The sequence below is a fragment of the Natator depressus genome, chromosome 2 (genome assembly GCF_965152275.1).
Source record: "Natator depressus isolate rNatDep1 chromosome 2, rNatDep2.hap1, whole genome shotgun sequence".
NCBI lineage: Eukaryota > Metazoa > Chordata > Testudines > Cheloniidae > Natator > Natator depressus.
Genome location: NC_134235.1, coordinates 53,589,315 through 53,610,530, shown reverse-complemented (window position 1 = coordinate 53,610,530; position 21,216 = coordinate 53,589,315). Strand labels below are relative to the sequence as shown.

Sequence of the window (21,216 nt, the reverse complement as noted above, 5' to 3'; positions counted from 1 at the left end):
AGTTCCTGGCTCTCAGTTCCATTTCCATTTCACCAAACCATAAAAAAAATCGATTGTTGGACATGGCAATATGGGGCACTCTTCCCTCTGGCGTCAATAGTGAACAGTACCTTCGTATGGTTTAAAGCAGTGGTTCCCAAACTTGTTCTGCCGCTTGTGCAGGGAAAGCCCCTGGCGGGCTGAGCTGGTTTCTTTACCTTCCGCGTCCGCAGGTTTAGCCAAACGCGGCTCCCAGTGGCCGCGGTTCGCTGCTCCAGGCCAGTGGGAGCTGCTGGAAGTGGCGGCTGATACACCCCTCAGCCTGCGCCTCTTCCAGCAGCTCCCATTGGCCTGGAGCAGTGAACCGCGGCCACTGGGAGCCGCGATCGGCCGAACCTGCGGACGCGGCAGGTAAACAAACCAACTCGGCCCGCCAGGGGCTTTCCCCGCACAAGCGGCAGAACAAGTTTGGGAACCACTGGTTTAGAGGACTCTGTGCAGCTAATGATGTCATCTGTCAAATTAGACAATAATTAACGTCCTGACGTCTTTCAGTCACTAAAGAAAATTTGGTGGTTTTGTAGCATAGGGACCTAGCATCCTTGCTAAATTCCATCTCTGATGTTACACTGTTTTTGCTGCACCTAAATCCTCTCTGTAGTTTCCTTCTTCACTTCATGTCATAAACTGTGTGTAATATTGCTGTGCAATGCTAAGAGAGCTGCTGCAGCCCGCCCATCCCAGAGGAGACTGCATTTTAGTGGTGGATGACATGCTCCCTATTTATTCATTACCTACCTCATATGACTGTTCTGAAGATTAAGTAATTAATATTTGCACAGCACTTTTAGATGCTCAGTTGAAAGGTGCTATACAAATGCAAAATTCTGTTGGTCTTTTCAGGCAGGATGTATCCCATACACCCCATTTCTTGTGATTTAAAGAGGGCAATAGGCAACATAGAAGTGGTGGACCCTAATTCTGCCCGTCTTCTTTCTGTTTGTATTTGGGAGCTCTCTTGGTGGTGAGGAAATGGAAGGATCAAATTAAAATTCCCCAAATTCAAGTTTAAATCCTACAGTACTGAAAAATCTTTGGTTATCTTTTTCACTTTGCCTGATGGTAACAAATTTTGGAAGAGAATTCCTTATCCCTTCCTATAAAAATCTAATCTTTTTATAGCCTAATCCCACAAGGAGTGGAACTGAGGACCTCTTCTTGGCTTCAGTAAAAGTTGCAGATGCAGCATGTCACAGGATTCAGCTCATAAAGTGGTGTGTGCCTGTGCATATAACATATAGTAGGAATGAAAATATATATTTTTTAAAAACTTCATTTTAGTTTTATTGCTCTAAAAGAAATTTTTAAATAGGATCTTCAAGTGGGACATTAAAGCAACTCAGATGAGGATCTATATCTTTTGAAAGTCCTGGAAGACCATTTGGTGAATCAGACAAGCATGTGTTTTTCCTTAGTAATCCAGTTTATTGCATAAATAAGACCCAGTCCAAAAGTCCCCAAATTTACAAAGCTCCCAGTGAAGTCAGTGTGAGCGTCTTCTGCTTCAGGATTTCTACTTCAGTTCCACAATTCAAAGCATATTCATCAGAAAACTTCTAAAGACTGATATAGCAATATACATAAAATTCAGAAGGAAATTATAGCCTCTGTTTTTAAAATTGCATGTGTATGGCATAAATATTGTTTAAAACATTATTTCTTTAAAAGTCATCACATCCATCTTTGCCTGCTTTCTACTGTACCTTACCCAAGTCTAACCTATTTCTTGAAATCTCATTTTAAAATAATGTTTTATTAATGGTCTATTAATAGGCAATCATTTAAAATAAGTCTGATTAAAAAGTAGAATTAATTTTAAATCATTGTTCCGAAAAATGTTTCATTTATTGCATTCCTTGTGGCTATTTAAGTTCAAAATTGTATAGCTAGAGGGTAAATTGTAGATACTGCAGCTTGTTTTATCATTATGATGAAAACATTACTCAGATTTGTAATACTAATTAAACTTTCCCCATGACCCTTGACTTTTAATACAAAAGTTGTGTCTCTGTTTTAAAAAGCTTCATTTCTTCAAAGCTATCTACGAAATATGCTAAATGTGTCTGATAGTCAAAGGATACATCATCATTGCAACTTAGTCATCATTTTAGTTCAGTTTAGAGAATTCAAAAACTAGAGACAGATTTTGTTTCGTACTGTGAGGCAAATGTGAGGCACAAACAATCTGCATTATCTGGGACAGTGAGTACTCTTGAAACGTATAAATACAATGTGTTTTGCACAGTGCACTTTTTTTGTAGTCATAGGATGTAAGAATTACAGACAAATCTAAAAGTGTAGATGTTTTTAGTGATAGGAGCTATATAATCACCTAGGTTTTTAAATACTACTAATAAAAAAACAGAAAAATATTTAGGATTGTTATTTATAATTGACCTTATAAGTATTTAATTAAATTATCTGAATTCCTGTGATCTGCAATCCAGAACAGTGCTAAAGGAGTTGGCGGATGTGATTGCAGAGCCATTGGCCATTATCTTTGAAAACACATGGCGATCGGGGGAGGTCCCGGACGACTGGAAAAAGGCTAATGTAGTGCCCATCTTTAAAAAAGGGAAGAAGGAGGATCCTGGAAACTACAGACCAGTCAGCCTCACCTCAGTCCCTGGAAAAATCATGGAGCAGGTCCTCAAGGAATCAATTCTGAAGCACTTAGAGGAGAAGAAAGTGATCAGGAACAGTCAGCATGGATTCACCAAGGGCAAGTCATGCCTGACTAACCTAATTGCCTTCTGTGACGAGATAACTGGCTCTGTGGATGAGGAGAAAGCAGTGGACATGTTATTCCTTGACTTTAGCAAAGCTTTTGATAAGGTCTCCCACAGTATTCTTGCCAGCAAGTTAAAGAAGTATGGGCTGGATGAATGGACTATAAGGTGGATGGAAAGTTGGCTAGATTGTCGGGCTCAACGGGTAGTGATCAATGGCTCCATGTCTGGTTGGCAGCCGGTATCGAGTGGAGTGCCCCAGGGGTCGGTCCTGGGGCCAGTTTTGTTCAGTATCTTCATAAACGATCTGGAGGATGGCATGGATTGCACCCTCAGCAAGTTTGCAGATGACACTAAACTGGGAGGAGAGGTAGATACGCTGGAGGGTAGGGATAGGATACAGAGGGACCTAGACAAATTAGAGGATTGGGCCAAAAGAAATCTGATGAGGTTGAACAAGGACAAGTGCAGAGTCCTGCACTTAGGACGGAAGAATCCCATGCACCGCTACAGACTAGGGACCGAATGGCTAGGCAGCAGTTCTGCAGAAAAAGACCTAGGGCTTACAGTGGACGAGAAGCTGGATATGAGTCAACAGTGTGCCATTGTTGCCAAGAAGGCCAATGGCATTTGGGGATGTATAAGTAGGGGCATTGCCAGCAGATTGAGGGACGTGATCGTTCCCCTCTATTCGACATTGGTGAGGCCCCATCTGGAGTACTGTGTCCAGTTTGGGGCCCCACACTACAAGAAGGATGTGGAAAAATTGGAAAGCGTCCAGCGGAGGGCAACAAAAATGATTAGGGGACTGGAACACATGACTTATGAGAAGAGGCTGAGGGAACTGGGATTGTTTAGTCTGCAGAAGAGAAGAATGAGGGGGAATTTGATAGCTGCTTTCAACTACCTGAAAGGGGGTTCCAAAGAGGATGGATCTAGACTGTTCTCAGTGGTAGCAGATCATGGAAGAAGAAGTAATGGTCTCAAGTTACAGTGGGGGAGGTTTAGGTTGGATATTAGGAAAAACTTTTTCACTAGGAGGGTGGTGAAACACTGGAATGCATTACCTAGGGAGGTGGTGGAATCTCCTTCCTTAGAAGTTTTTAAGGTCAGGCTTGACAAAGCCCTGGCTGGGATGATTTAGTTGGGAATTGGTCCTGCTTTGAGCAGGGGGTTGGACTAGATGACCTCCTGCGGTCCCTTCCAACCCTGATATTCTATGATTCTATGATTCTAAATGTTCAGTATGCAGAGGGATTCAGTCACATGATTCTCATTCATTTTAATAAGAGATGCACAGGTAAATCTGTGCACTGAAATTCATGGGCAGTTAATTTACTGTTCCCAGTTTTGCTCTCTGAACCTGTGCTCCTGTCTACCTGCACCTCCCAAACACCATTATGAGGGTACTGAGGGAGAAGAGAAGAGGAAGCAATATACAGTGATTAAGACAAAAGCATTCAGAGATTTTTTAAGTTTATATTATTTGCTATATATGTGAAAGGATGAGAAATGCACAAACAATCTGCATTATCTGGGACAGTGAGTACTTTTGAAATGTATAAATACAATGTGTTTTGCACAGTGCACTTTTTTTGTAGTCATAGGATGTAAGAATTACAGACAAATCTAAAAGTGTAGATGTTTTTAGTGATAGGAGCTATATAATCACCTAGGTTTTTAAATACTAATAATAAAAAAACAGAAAAATATTTAGGATTTTTATTTATAATTGACCTTATAAGTATTTAATTAAATTATCTGAATCCCTGTGATCTGCAATCCAGAACAGATTCTTGCTGAATCCATTTGGTACCTCAAAAAGTGTAGGTGGGGGGTGTATAGTACCAGTGTCTAAATGAAATACACAGAAATGATTACCAGCAGTTCTGTTGAGTTTTGTTCCATCAGCAAGCATTGAGCAGACAAGCACTCTTTTGAATAAAGGAGGAAGGAAAGCTTAGAAACATGAGTAGAGAATATGAAAGGAGATGGCAAAGAAGAACAAAGATTTGTTAACATCAAGCCCACTTCCGGCTACCATTGCTTCTACTGAAATCAACAGACTACTTAGATACTAAGGGTCTACTCAGCATTAGTCAGGGTGCAAAATTGGGGTTTTTGTCTCAAAGGGATTTTCTTCTGAGCCCCCCTTGTCAAACAGTGAATATGTAACATGATTTGAAGATCAGTCACTAGTGCCAAATATGCAGTGAAGTTATACTTATCTGGCATATGACTGTAACGTATACTGCTTGCATTTATTAGATAGGCAGCCACTTGAGTTGATCAGCTACAAAAATTTCATGAAAAAGAGAGAGTTGCTCACCCACTATGAATAAATGTAGTTTTCCTCACCACTTGCTGAGTCAGCCTCACTTGTGGTCTGAAAAATGAAATCAAAGAGTTTCTGCATATACTTTGTTTTCAACTTGGGATCCTGAGGGCAATAAAAAGGGAACTTTAGGACCAGATAAGGTGGCTTGCCCTAGGCCTTTTGCACAGCTCCTGCAGCACAAACGGAACAGAATCCAGCTCTAACTCCCCTGCTGGGGATACTCACAGGGTACAGATCCAGGTGATAAGTCACTCCCCCTCCAGTCACCGGCAAGGGGGATATCTCTAGGGCAGGAGCAGCAGCCAATGCATTCTGATTGTTCTCAGCTGGCAAACAGTTCCTGAAGGATCAATGCCAACTGGTACAAGTTAGAGCAGCTCCCTTAACTTGTGACCAGATGAAGAATGGGTAGAGAATCAAGGAGCCAACCAGCTTCCTGGCAGGCCCTCTCTCCTGTACTCAGTAGCTGCCGAGCACATCAGAGAGTCTGGCCCTCTGTCTTTATAATGCTCAGCAGTGGAACTGAACATGAACTTCTCAAGTGCTCTCTGAATATGGGACATCTAAAAGAAGCACAAACTGCAAGTGAGTTAGCTTTTTTCTAGGGCAAATAATAGATTATTGTTCTGATCTTTATATTGACAACTGTTTCACTGGTTTCTTTTGCACTTACTTATACTGAGGTAGCATTCTGATCTGGGAGATGTATTTTGCCTGGATATAATGAGAAGGAAGAGGACAATGACTTGGCCTCCAGCACTTAGCTAATGAGTTCATCCTGCCAAGAATCCATTTCCATATGGGGCAGTTGGTATCATTGCCCCTTTTCCTTCTTCAGGAATATATACTTGGCAGGATTCATACTTCTGTTCTCTAGCTGCCCTCCATGCTCTTCAAAAAATTGTAACAGACCTCATTCATACGGACCATTTGACTGTGGATCGTTTGATACACATATTTCATTTAAGACCCTATCTGATTTTTTACACAACAGCTTAGTAACACTACTTAATATGAAAGGCTATTGAAAATAACTGGCTGAAAAAAGCAGAGGCTGAGAAGACAAGTGCTCTGCAATGTGAAAAAATGCTGACTATATTTGCACAGTACCAGCCATAATGACAGCATTATTGACGTTCCCATCTGAAGGCAGAACATACTCAAAAATAAAATTACTTATGTAATAGATTGCAACAGATAATCTGGAAGGTTGGAGGGAACAGATCTAATTTAGGAGCCATATAATGCCACATGAAAAATATGGCTTGGTGTAAAGGCTGCATTTCTTGTATGCCAAAAAAAATAGTTACTTAAAATGCTGTTGTCATTTCTGGACTTTCAGAAGAGTGTCTTTTCCAGCCTCAAATTTGATAGTGTGGACTCTGCTATACTTAAGAGAACAAAGTGTGCATGGCTCACTGAAGAAGATTAAATAAAATATCTTCATGCAACAGCAAAATGTGATCTCGCACACACTCGCTCAATTTGGAGTCTGTTAGAAGAAAGGCCTGCATGAGGAGCAAAATAAGGTGCATCGCTGGCCTTTAACAATAATGGTGCTATCTGAAGGCAATTTGAAAGATAATAGCAAAAACTCTAAAATAAATTTTGTAAATTGTGAGAGAAGATTTGGAAACATTTGTACACATTTAAATAACAAACCTTTGAAAGACAGTGTGTAATTTATAACTGACATGTTCCTAGCCACAGAAGATGAGATCAAGTCATAAAGAGGCTAACATATGTACAGTTGAATATAATCAACATAAAAGAGGTAGTTAAGGTTAAAGTGGCTGAAAGGAAGAAACTAGAAGAAAGCTCATGGCGGGACCTGATAGGATTCCACATCTGTGATGATATGTCCATAAATTCTTAGTTGGCTGTTCCAAGTCTGGAGGGATGATGATTCACTGTGTACATTTCATGGTCACCATTTCATTCTCCATCATTTGTCTCACACTCAACCTCTGCCATTGCACTATAGAATATTCTGTTCATGTTTTGTTAAATGTGAACTGGACAATGTTGTTTTGTTTTTAAAAGATGGCAAAAGTACTTCTGAAGAAGCCAGGATATTTCTTCCACCATTGCATGGAAACTGTTGGGGTTGCATCATCTGATACCTAGATCAATGTGTCAATAGCTCCTCTCTGTCCCTCAGTGCCTGGAGAAGGATTCTCCAACTGTTGCACCTCTTCTCCTCCTGATAACACAAGCTAAACAAGCAAAGAGGTGTGTTTGTTTACACACAACCATTCAGTTGGTTTCTCACATATTGCTGAGATTGAAAAGCTGGCTTATATGTGAGTTTATATGACATACAGAACTTCACTAGTAGTCACAAAATTTGAGACAATAATTAGTTGCCTTTGGTTCTGAGGGGAATGAAAGGCAAACTTCTGCTTCCTCTACCAGAGAATGGCATCGTAGTAACTATTCATAGGTGTTATTGTTCTGTTGTAAACCCATATTTTATTCCATTACTTCCCCAAAATTGTTCCATTTGGGCTAAAATTTCTCATGCATGGTCTCATTCTCAAAGTGAATTTGTTTTTGTAACTTCCAACAAAATTGGCTGAAATGAGTTATGGGTGCATTAAAAAGATACATAATACCCTTTAAAACATAATACAATTTTTATAGTTGGAAAAGACAAAAATAGGTTCTTTGTTAAACTTCCAAGCTGCTGGTGGCTTGTGCCCACATCTGTACAGCTTTATATATGAATAAGCTTGGACAGGAACAAGGTTTCAGTCACCAGCAAGGGACAACTACCGCTGACACTTGACAAATTTTCACATATACATAGAACTTTGTTTTTGTTATTTATCAACTTGCCTAGGTGCCCAAAGCTGCTGGTGGGCCTGGATCTCCGTTGCACTATGGCTGCTTTGCAGCATTGAAAAGCAGCAGTATGCCTGAGCAGAGGAATCTGCTACTGAGATGGGACCACTGTAACAGCTTCTCCTTATTCCAGCCTCCAGGATAAGGGCCGTTTCCATGGAAAGAAAGGCACCTCACAACTTCCAGGTGCTGGAATGACCCCTAAGTACCATTGGTTGCAGGTGTAAGACAGAGTAGCTTGCTCTCTTATGCTAGGTGTTTGTGCATTCCAGCTGCAGGACTGGGGAGCTGCAAACATGGTTTAAAGGCACCTGTACCTGCTGTCCTCATCTAGCTATCTGCTGAGTACAGCTTGGCTGTTCCACAGAATCTGTGACACTGATTTAGCTAGAGTTTTTTGCACAGGGAATAATTACAGAATTGGGTCCAGAAGTTGTACTGGTAATAGTTGTACTTTGCGTAATGACCCATCCACTCCCAGTCTCTATTCAAGCCTAAGTTAATTGTATCCAGTTTGCAAATTAATTCCAATTCAGCAGTCTCTCGTTGGAGTCTGTTTCTGAAGTTTTTTTGCTGAAGAATTGCAACTTTTAGGTCTGTAATCGAGTGACCAAAGAGATTGAAGTGTTCTCAGACTGGTTTTTGAATGTTATAATTCTTGACGTCTGATTTGTGTCCATTTATTCTTTTACATAGAGACTGTCCAGTTTGACCAATGTACATGGCAGAGGGGCATTGCTGACACATGATGGCATATATCACATTGGTAGATGTGCAGGTGAATGAGGCTCTGATAGTATGGCTGATGTGATTAGGCCCTATGATGGTGTCCCCTGAATACATATGTGGACACAGTTGGCAATGGGCTTTGTTGCAAGGATAGGTTCCTGGGTTAGTGGTTCTGTTGTGTGGTGCTGGTGAGTATTTGCTTTAGGTTGGGGGGCTGTTTGTAAGCAAGGACTGGCCTGTCTCCCAAGATCTGTGAGAGTGATGGGTCGTCCTTCAGGATAGGTTGTAGATCCTTGATGATGCATTGGAGAGGTTTTAGTTGGGGGCTGAAGGTGATGGCTAGTGGCATTCTGTTATTTTCTTTGTTGGGCCTGTCCTGTAGTAGGTGACTTCTGGGTACTCTTCTGGCTCTGTCAATCTGTTTCTTCAATTCAGCAGCTGGGTATTGTAGTTGTAAGAATGCTTGATAGAGATCTTGTAGGTGTTTGTCTCTGTCTGAGGGGTTGGAGCAAATGCGGTTGTATCGTAGAGCTTGGCTGTAGACAATGGATTGTGTGGTGTGGTCTGGATGAAAGCTGGAGGCATGTAGGTAAGTATAGCGGTCAGTAGGTTTCCAGTATAGGGTGGTGTTTGTGACCATCGCTTATTAGCACCATAGTGTCCAGGAAGTGGATCTTTTGTATGGACTGGTCCAGGCTGAGGTTGATGGTGGGATGGAAATTTGAAATCATGGTGGAATTCCTCAAGGGCTTCTTTTCCATGGGTCCAGATGATGAAGATGTCATCAATGTAGTGCAAGTAGAGGAGGAGCATTAGGGGACGAGAGCTGGGGAAGCGTTGTTCTAAGTCAGCCTTAAAAATGTTGGCATACTGTGGGGTCATGCAGGTACCCATAGCAGTGCCGTTGATTTGAAGGTATACATTGTCCCCAAATGTGAAATAGTTATGGGTGAGGACAAAATCACAAAGTTCAGCCACCAGGTTTGCCGTGACATTATCGGGGATACTGTTCCTGATGGCTTGTAGTCCATCTTTGTGCGGAATGTTGGTGTAGAGGGCTTCTACATACATAGTGGCCAGGATGGTGTTTTCAGGAAGATCACCGATGAATTGTAGTTTCCTCAGGAAGTCAGTGGTGTCTCGAAGATAGCTGGGAGATCTGGTAGCGTAGGGCCTGAGGAGGGAGTCTACATTGCCAGACAATCCTGCTGTCAGGCTGCCAATGCCTGAGATGATGGGGCATCCAGAATTTCCAGGTTTATGGATCTTGGGTAGCAGATAGAATACCCCAGGTCGGGGTTCCAGGGGTGTGTCTGTGCGGATTTGTTCTTGTGCTTTTTCAGGGAGTTTCTTGAGCAAATGGCGTAGTTTCTTTTGGTAACCCTCAGTGGGATCAGAGGGTAATGGCTTGTAGAAAGTGGTGTTGGAGAGCTGCCTAGCAGCCTCTTGTTCATATTCTGACCTATTCATAATGACGACAGCACCTCCTTTGTCAACCTTTTTGATTATGATTCTATCTGTTCTTCAGCATAACAGGATCTTTATAGTAGACTAAGTGTGGCCAGCCAGCTCTCTATTTGGTTACACATATGAGAAAGCTGCAGAGAGTAAATTACTTCACCTAAGGTCACAATTAATTTACACTCCAGGTGGCTGATCATCCCCCGGCTGCACAGCACCCAGCAGGAGAAAAGCCTGCTAGTTAAGGTGAAAATGGTAATAAAGTGCAGAAAATGCTGGGTACCCCATCTTCCCTGTCTTACAGCAACAGGCCTGGGGTATGAGGATGGCAAAAGGTACTGCACTAATACTGTGCATGGTTGGAGAGATGGGTATAGTCAAGCCAAAAGTAGGTGGGAAGAAAAGGGAGTGCACATGATAGGGGCCCGTACAGCATCATCTCTCCAGTAACACCGGCAAGAGAGGTCCCAAAGGTGAAATAACCTAAAGCAACCGATGGTTGTTTTATGTCCGCATCCTACCTATGAGAAAGAGTAAAGTATGATAGCATTGGAGCCACTGTGTGAGGTGCTGCTGCTTGCAAACTCTGTAATACACACATGCCAATTTTCAGTATTAGCCAGTCTAACAGAGGCGATGTGCAGTTGATGTTGCCAACTTATGCAGCCCATGTGCTCCTGCCGAAAAGGAAATCTGAGGGTTTGCTTCTGGCTCCTAATGGCCAGTATGGCCCTTGCAGCATCTATATACACTACAGCAGAATTAGCTACATCTGGATTGTCTCTGTCTCATTATACTAATTATAAGCACATTATCTGCACATCTGGGCCAAACTGCTACCATTTCTCTATACACTCATGTCATGGTATCTAGCTGGCTGCTGCTTTTTGTACCTACCTATCTATGGCTGCTTCTCCCAACCAGGATACAACTCTGCCTTTTTACTATGTTTGGAAATGTTGGGCATTCACTGCAACCTTTTCTTCCTGACTAAGATCATCTGCCTATTTGTGCTTTAAGGGAATGATTCAGCCCCTCTCTTTCACCTGACGATGGGCTGCATTATCCCATATAATCTACTGGAAGAAGGGATGGTTAAGAAAACTCTAGGAGATTTTACTCAGAGTTCCTCTCAAATCATTCCATTAGGGTCAGGGTTCCCCACTCCCCGAGCCCCACATAGAACAGCCACGGGACCAACATACGTGTGGCGTGCTACAGATCCCAGGGGATGAGCACCAGACCAGAGCCATCCATACTAAGGCCCTATGTCTCTGCACCAGCTGTCTGTTCCAAGGGATCCCACTACACATCCCCATGCTCTTGCCATGAGGCTCAACTGGAACGACCCTACTAGGGACTCTTCATAGCTATTCTGGCCTCAGATACTCTTTGGAAGGGGACTTCCCCACCAGTGTGGACTCATTCAGAAATATAAAACAGCACCAAACTTATCTTTCCAAGGTAATCTCCTCGTGACTGTGGTGATGGAACTGGGCCACACCCTTTAGTACAACTCTTTGATATGTTTGTTTCTTTGCATGAGACGGTATGATAAGCCTCCTGAAACTGTCTTAAATTAAGGGATCTTTAGATGCTAGTATACAACCAGCTTGAGTTTGGGGGCATAAAAGGGCCTTTTGTGGAGTTCTAACAGCTGAAATGTTGAACAGATGCAGAGCTAAAGCTAAGCATATTTTGAGAAGATGGCAGAATACTGCAGATCCTGAAATAAACATCGCAGATCACAGCATCTCACTTCCATCACTTTTCATCAATATGCATATTTCACATTTGATGGCAGAATTGGGCCATTAAACATTAAAAGTAACAGCCAAGTTAAAGCTGCCCACCCACACAAACACACACCTTTAAATTAAGAAGCTGATACTTTCATGGTGTATAGCCCAAGCTGTCTCTTATCTCAGGAGCATTAAGCCTAACGGACAATCTTTTTAAGTACACTATGAACCACTTTTATCATTGTATTAGGAAAACAATACTTTAAAAATGCTTTGCACTTACATAGTTCTATTTATCTAAAAATCTCAGAATACTTGACAGAAGTGGCTATTATTATCTCTTTACAAATAGGGCAACTAACAAAAAAAGATTAAATGACATGCACGAGGTTGCAGAGTTAGTGGCAGTTGGGAATAGATCCCCAATTTTTTTGCCTCAGTGCTTTCCTAAACATTATGCCATACAACATCCTACTCCTGCCCCCCAAAAGTAGGATTTTCTCCAATATCAAACACTAATATTGTTTTGTTTCCATTTTTTGAAGAAAAATATCAAGCAATTTCTTGTAAATTTTATTTTGTGTTGATCCTATTTGCTTGTCTCTCTTGAAACTTTGAAAATAAATTCCTTCTGTACTGCTGCTGTTCATTTCTACTAGATGACCTTGATTCCCCACTACTTCCATTGTTAATGGAAAATAATCACTATTTCCCCCATTAACATCAAGATCTATACATCTTGGTGCACAAGAGGTCTTTATTTGTGCACCAACATTTTTGCTGATGACAACACATTTCTGGGAACGGGTGCTAACTGTTGCTGCATATTCAAGGGCCATATTCAGAAAAACATCCCTATTCAGGAAAGGACTTAAAGTTAAGCACATGTGTATAATTAAGCACATACTCAACCACTTTCTTGAGTCAGTACCAAAAAGGGTACTGAAAAATACTGAATTGTGCTTAGAGTCCTATAAAAACTGTGACGGTTAGTTTCCCATACAGTACCATGATAGTTTTATTCAAATAGGAAAAGAAACTCTCAAATCTAGATGATTAGTAGATAAACTTCCCCACCAGTTTATAATAATTTTTAAGTGGGTCAGATAGTGGTCATGAAGTCTTTGTCGGTCCCTGTAAGCAATCATTTATTGTGACCAGTGAAAAGAACATCCTATTCTGTGTGTTCCTTTGGTAGGATACCAGAATGATGATGCAGTATAAGATCTTTTTCCAAAACCCATGTCTGTTTTCTTTTCAAAACATGTGAAGAGTTTGATGGTTTAATAGGTAGCATTATATGACCTTCTGCACTGGTAGGTTCTGCCATTTAGACATGTAAGTAAATTTTTCTCTTCACATGTGAAGATGAAGAGTATGGTTTATTCGAAGCTTCACGGCAGAAGATGCGGAAGTAGATATTTTGGGGTAATAGAAATGCCAGTAGCCAAGAGCAGAATCATGAGTAACTTCTGTTAAGAAAGGTATCTCCCAGTTGTAGCTAGCCAACTGGTTTCTGTACACTGTCTAATGCTAGAGGCTGCTTCTGTTTTGTTGAGTACTGTGCAAAGCATTTAGTTGGTAGTAAGAGTTGCAAGGTTTCTTCATGTGATTAAAGAGGCAAAAGAGGCCTTCAAGTACACATCCTGCTATATTCCAGTAAATAAATTACTGGATATTTTAGAAGGATCTTCTACCGAATAATTCACAATTAATAAGCCCATCCTGGATACCTAGGAAAGAAGATACCTAGAAAAAAGAAAATGTATGCATAAGTACAAATAATAAATAAATAAAAATTAAAAATCGGAATAGAAAATTAGAATAATTAATACTATTTTATGTTACACAACCATAGATTTTAATTAATGATGGCCAAGATTACAGATTAATATTTATAAACAAGGATGCATTTCTCCAGTCACCATTTAAAATGCATTTTCATGGGGTGGTCTACTAACCTGGTGGTAATGTGCTACACTGAATTGATGCACTGAAGATCTGAATTACATGACCAAGACTAGTCTCTAGCTCCCTAAGCCAACAAGCGATAGAAATATTATTGAGAAAACACAATGGAAGCACTTATATCTCATCACCACACCACCACCATCTTCTTTAATTATGAGTAAAATGCATCAATCAGCCTAAACACGCACATTAGCAAGGTTGTGTAGTTTCTGCCCTATTCACTACCATGCTATTCAAGTTTACGTATTAATTATTTTCCTAGCTATGCCCCGTAAAAGGAAAGCCAATTCTAGTACAACTAATACCATGACATACATTTTATTTTAAAATCCAGTATTTATTAAAATAACCCTTTGCATAATCTTTGGTCCAAAATGAGGTTTTCTTTTACTTCATCTTGGTACTACTTTCCCCCAGTTTGCTTCACATTTTTTCCCATTACTAAGAAAATCACTGTAGTATACTGTAATCTAAGGGAACAAGCAAAAGCGTCCTTCACGGTGATATCAATGCTGTTCAATAGTTCACCTATCATTTTTTGAAATACAGTCCACCCCCCTTTATAACCTGAGGAACACATCAATGATCCCCACAATAAAATGAGCCCCAGAGATATTCTCATGTCTTCTATGGTCCTGATTCAGCAAGGTTCTTAAGCATATGTCTAACTTGAAGCATGTATGTTGTCTCAAACTACTTGAGTACATATTTAAGTACCTTGATGAACTGGGGCCTGTATGACTTGAAATGTAGTGCCATTGCACAAAAATATTACATTATTTTATCTTTAAAAAACAAAATGAAAAATGTTAAAATCCCAGAGACAATTTACAATTTGTATAAAAAGAAATCATGGCAGTCTGATTTAATCTAATTTACATTTAGAGAAAATCAAGGGTTAATGAAGTTAAAATGTTATGTGATCAGAATCAATCCAGGGTCTTTTCTCTGTTCATTATTCAGAAGAACAGAAAATGCAGTGAAGTGTTCATTCTTTAAGTGTTCCTAATAAAATTCTTAACTGAAAAAGGTGAAGGGTGTTAAGCAATGATGTTAAACTGTTGTGAAACAAGAGGAATTACATTCTGTAGATTCCTTTATTGGCCAACCTGTGCCTATGCATCCTATGATTTATAATCATAATAGCTATTAATCCTAGACAGTATATACAGGAAACCTTCCAAAGCATGAAAACTTCCTAAGTACTTCAAATTCTTTTCTCCCTTTTTGTTTCCCACACCCAACTACCCATAAAAGACACATTGTGATTTGGTGATGTTTTACACCCACTTTGCACAGGTCTAAATGGCTACACAAAGCTGGGGAAAATCAGGTGCGCACTGTATCCACATTTTTTTGCTAAATTATCTTGCATACTCCTGCCTATTTGGGCATGGACACTTTTCTTTTGACCACTGTCCGCTCCTTATTCATGTCTGTCAACAAAAAATGTTCACTGCAGTCACACACCAAGGCACAAGTCACAAAAGTCACAGGAAAAGTAAAATAAATGATATTTATGTGTCATTTAGGTAGTCAAGGGAGAAAGAGTGTGCCACCCCCTCTTACTAAAAATAATGCCTCATACAGGTGCCATCTTCATATTTCTCTGGAGTCAAATCACAGTTCAGGTCATCCATATCTTTCTTCAGTGAAAAAAAGTCTGATTTGCAGGCTAATGGAAAAAACAACTATATTAACCTATTGTCAGCATATCTGATCTACTAAATAACATGTATAAAGACTCTCGTTGGTCACCCATTCCCATCAGAAATGAATAGAAGACTCTTACCAGATCTTGGAAAAAGAAAAAAAGTAACATCTCCTGCCACCTGCCTCAGGTAGTTAAGAGGAGGTGACAGATAACACCACTATATTGTCTTAAGTGAATGCTTAGAGGCATATCCAAAAGAGATGCAAACATCTCTTATTTGGACATTAATTCTTCTTATGCTCCTGGTGCATTTTAACCTCCATTTTCCTGACTAGAGCAGTGTGTAGGTGCACATTTCTTATAGCAGCAGTCTAATAGTCTACATATGTATTGGTAAGCAACACAATTACTTTCATGTGTTGTTTCTTTACTTACGTTTTGTATGTCACTTTTACTTCTAAGGTGCAGAGACAAAAGACTTGATTCTTCTTTCACTTTCACCAATTTTACACTTACATCAGTGGACTTACTCCTAATTTATATCTAAGTAGGTGAGAGGAAGTCTCCTGATTATTCTCTCATATACAGAGATAACACTTTTGAAATCAGTAAAGTTATTCCAAATCAAAACTGGCATGAGAACCGTGTACACAATTAAGCATATTTTTGTGCCAGTGCAGATGGCAACTATTCTCAAAGACTATATGATTTAACTAGGAAAAGGTGAATAACTGACACTGAGGTTAATTGTTCAGCTAATAAGTGCTGCTTATAACTGACAAGTGCTAATTATGTATTTGTATTCCAGTGCATACCACAGTGTGCTAGGCATTGTCCAAACATCCAGGAAGAAACTGGTCCCTGCCTTGCCTTGAAGAATTTACAATGTTAGAAAGAACTATGCTAGTTACTTGCCATGATGTGGTTTGGTACCTGTTACTAACCACTAGTGTAGAAATAAAAGATCTTCATAAATTATAAATAAGGAAACTTGGAAGGCCTTTTATAAAATTATAAATACTGTGGGCACACAATGGTGCTGATGTAACTCAGTTGTCAGCTCACAATTAATTGACTTCGCCTTTGCCATTGCTTTGAACGATGGCTTGAAGTAACGAATATCGCTAAATGACAGTGGGTATTAAAGGAATGGTTGAGAACTTGCAAAAGGCATACATTTAACTCACATTGCCAGAGTATTTTCAGAATATTCAGAAAAGATGTTTTCCATTATATATATTTGATAATTACTTGTACATGCACCCTGGACAAAACTCTGTCCACCTTACAGATAGATCTCCATGTAAAGCATCACTTAATATTTGCATACTGCATACACCTGACTTGAAAATAATGTGTTGAAAGTACTGAAACTAAAATACATGGTGTCATCTATTCTTGGTAATTTTGTCCCTGATGAATCAATAAATACCAATCAAAATTACTTATAAAATGGGAATTACAAAAGTAGAATTTTATTGACAATGGTTCACACTATACAATTAGCTAGGGTAATAACAATGCAAAATAAGATTAAATAAGCAATTGTTACAGAAAAGGAAAGCTAAAGTTCCAAAAGTGACAATGTACAGCAGGCTCTGCTCCTCTTAGACAAGTAATCCAACTGAAGTCAGTTGGGCTACTCACATGAGCAAGATGAGCAGGAATTGGCCTTTTCTTGGTTCCAAAGGTTTGCAGGCTTTCAGCATCATGCCTTGCAGGAAACCTGTGAGCACTTGGTATTACTGCATGCCTCATCTCTTACTGCATGCCTAATTTTTACAAAACATTTAATGACATCACCACGTACTATCCAGATTGAAAGTGTTTAGATGAGTAACCATAAAATCTGAGAACTATAAGTCCTCCTTTCATTGTCCTAAACTGTAACGATGTAGAATAATATGCGGTGCAAGATGTCAGGCGGTTGAAAATGGTTAAAAGAGCCTGAATCATGGTTAGATTGCTCATGATGCTGTACTACAGATAATATTTCAGCATACTGCTATCCCAAGAACTCAAAATAATGCACCAAGCTTCTTTACCACACAAGCATTACAAATAAGATTGGATGAGGTGACCATAAAGATTTAAGAAAATCTAAAATGTTAAGATCACATTTGCAAATATAACATCAGTATTCCTAGTACGTTTTAGAATAGATATGTACATTTCTGTACCTATCAAACACTTAATAAAAGATGGCTCCTCTAGGCAATTTGCAAACTATAGTTTCATCTAGATATATGTCAGTGTAAATCAGGAACCTTCAGTTCACAGTTTTTCTAAACAAGTATGCCATAATCTATCCTAGTCCTGTTTCCGTCAGACCCTCATAAATCTACCACATTGCACTGTCTTTTCAGAATGCAGTCAAATTCACAAATATTTTAAAGGTATAGTGAAATAAACATACTGCAAGTCTATCATTCTAGTAGTAGTCAGTAATTTCCTTCACCTGCAGTATATATTTCATTTTAACAGATCTTTAATAGACACCAACTAATCATGTTTAAAGCCTACCTCTTTATTATTGCCGTTTATCCATAAATTGCTCTTTTTGGTGACCTTAATATATAAAGGTGAAGATAGGCAATCCTTCCATATAAATACTTATCTATATGGTTTTGGTTTTGGGATATTTAAGATGGAACTAGTTGGACAAGACACAACTATAGTTTTCTTAATTTTCAAGTGCCAATACTTAATTTATATTGTTTAAACCATCTAGTACAATTAGAAATATTGGACATCCTTAAATGCAGTGTTCTGTTTTTTTCCTAACATTTCAATATATCCTATTTTTGATAAAAACATAAAAACCATTGTGACATTTATTTTTAATCTTTTAAAACTAAGGTCAGATATGGACTTTAGAATATAAAAAAAATCTTTTCCTGGAATTACATATTATAGTTTTGTATTTATTGAATGCGTTCATAGGCTCCCTTAGGATGTGAGATGTATGGAAATATATGTGCATTACTAAAGAAAGAACTAAATTTATTCTTTTCCCACATCATGCTCTTCTTTGCAGTAAAGGTTTTTAATTCAACACAGAGCTAGAATGAGATGGAGCCAATTTCCTGGTCTATATGTGTGACAAATGCTAAAAGTGGCACAAGATTAACAAATTAGTTGAAGTATAGATCTTAAAAGATTTTTTTTACTGTGTCCCCAAATCAAAATGCATGCTTTATTTGAAATGAAGGCACCCTTTAGAGCTGAGTAATAAATGAGGATCTTATATTTTCCTGTAATTTAAGATGAAAAGAACAGTAACCTGAAAAATTGATATTTATTTGGCATACTTTATAAAGGTTTTATAACACATAATTCAAATAATGTTTTAAACACAATTAGTTGCATTGTTTGGTAATTTAATCCCGTATTTTAATATTAGGTTTACCATAGAAAGTTAGTTATTTTGAATGTGTGTATATTTACTTTACATAATTAATATTTTTCCAATATTAATATCAAAATATTGAATTATTTTTTCTTGAGCCATATGTCAGATAGGAAAACCCAGTTTAAAGTGAGTCTATGTAGATATACAGTATGAACACGTGTGTCATTATAAAAAGGTTTCTTTATGGTGGTTTGAAATAAAAAGTATGGAACTTGACCTTTTTAGCCGACATAGTAATCACCTACTTGATGTAATCCAGATATCTAATACCAAACAATAAAAACATCTGTGACAACAAAATCATGCAAAGGTTGTGGAATTGTTTAATTTTTTGAAAACAATACCTATATTTAATAATCAGATAAGCCTGAATTGGTTTTCTCTTTACACAAAAAACTTTTGCACTTTGCAAATGCTGGTTTTAAAGGGCTATTAACTTGGACGGGAAAGCTTTATAAGCTCTTGTGCATATGTTTTGGAGTTAGCTCATTCATTCTGCTTTTAGAACCTTGTCATAGTCCACCTGTTTTGCTTTTTCTTAAATTACATCAAAATAATAGCATTCTTTTAAAAAGTACATTCTTACTTGAGGTATCCAACCACAATATGCTTAAAATTCAAGAGGAGCCATATTCAGGTTATATGTCTCAGTCACCCAATCTCCCTTTCACATATCTGTTCATGTTGACAGACTATGTCATAATACATCAACAGAAAGATCAGCACTGAAGAACAAAAATTCATCACCTGACAGCAATAGGAAAACTGATTTCTACTATTAAATTAGCAAAAATATACCATTACTTCACTACCAATAAGGATACTACAGCTAAAAGCATTCACTATAATATAATTCTGAATGAGCATCAGGGATTTTTTTTATTTTTATAATCTTTACGTGCGAAAAAGGGGAGGGTGGGATGGCATTAGAACTCGAGGACGTTTACATCTTTGAGTTAAGAATTGATTTCTGCCAAATTATTTGCCATTTTGTCTGTTTCTGTTATAAATACTAGTTTAATTGAAGAAAGCTGAAGACAGAGCTTCAATTCTGAAATATTTTCTGATGGAGTTTCTTCTTTTTTATTAGTTCAAGCATATAGCTGGTAAATACTTTGTATCAATAAAATATATCAGCTCCTTTATACCTTAGAAAGTCTACTCATGTAAAGAAGCATTTGGGCTCTTATTGCTAGAGATGTAATTTTTAATATACTATACTATGCACTGGTGTTTCAGTAGTAATTTAACAATACCTGGAATAAATAATGTGTTTTGCAGCCTGGGGCAACATCTGCCACTTATGCATTAATTCTGCCCCTGTTTGAACACTCTACAACATATGCACTTCTCTTTTGTCTGTTATCCTAGAGTTGTGTTATTCCCAAATATTGACATCATCTACTTTTATCAGCACTAACTGCTCTGAAGCTTCCTAGTCTCATGCTCAGCTCTATTTCTTTCTATTGATTATCTTCCTCACTCCAGCAGGTAGCTAGCCAGCGAGGCTGTCCTGAGAAATAGCTTCCAATGACTTTATACGCACAATTTACACGGAATTGTTTAAAGAAGATATTAGCCTCAATACAAATCAGTGAACCTCATTTAGTCAATACTGCACAATTCAGCTGTTGGCACCCTGTCACATGTTAGTCTTTAAAGTCAACTACCATACCCAATCTTCACATTAGCTATAGTATTTAGTTTCATATTAAAATGAGGCTAGTTTTTCACTTTTCTTTTCTTTTTGAAATCTCTTCAATATACTTTTTACATCACCTTATTGAGCCATATGATAGTAATATCATTTTAAGTATAAAAACCTGAGATTAAATGCTTGATTTTTGACAGTGTCCTTAAATATAATAAATTCAAAGGGAAATACTGTTAAGTTAAAATGGAGTGTTTTTCATTAAGTCCAATCAAATGGTAGACAACAAAGGATCTTTTATTTGAGAATATGAAGTGAAAATGAAAACCAGAAAACCTTTACTAAGAAAAGGTCTAGCTAAATTATGTTGGAAGGAGGTCTCCAGATTGAACCTGGGTGTTTCTTTAGCTAAAAGTGAATTAAACTAAGATGCACTATGGGGGAATATTTTACAAAGAGGTGAAATCTAACGCTTTATGGAGAAGAAAATAGGGCCTAAATATAGTTAACTTTGAAAACACTCAAAGAAACATCACATATAAAAAAAGAGTGTAACATCTAATCTATTCTCTTATAATTAGGATGAGGAAATGTTTGGGGAAAATAATGTTCTCCCTTTTGTATTCCACAGCAATGCTATAAAATT

The 21,216-nt window shown here is 38.4% G+C and overlaps 1 protein-coding gene across 2 annotated transcripts in view; it reads right to left on the bottom strand.

The window, feature by feature from the left end:
* LOC141982282 (uncharacterized) overlaps positions 1-21,216 on the bottom strand; it is a 117,426-nt gene that overhangs the window by 78,577 nt on the left and 17,633 nt on the right. The window contains exon 2 of one of the 2 annotated variants that reach the window (XM_074944209.1): positions 1,224-13,631. The exons of the other annotated variant lie outside the window; for it this stretch is intronic. Within the exon in view, the coding sequence (XP_074800310.1) occupies positions 9,106-10,149 (1,044 nt within the window). The 5' untranslated portion in view covers positions 10,150-13,631 and the 3' untranslated portion in view covers positions 1,224-9,105. Of the gene's footprint in view, positions 1-1,223; positions 13,632-21,216 lie in introns of those variants that run through there. 2 annotated transcript variants of the gene reach the window in all.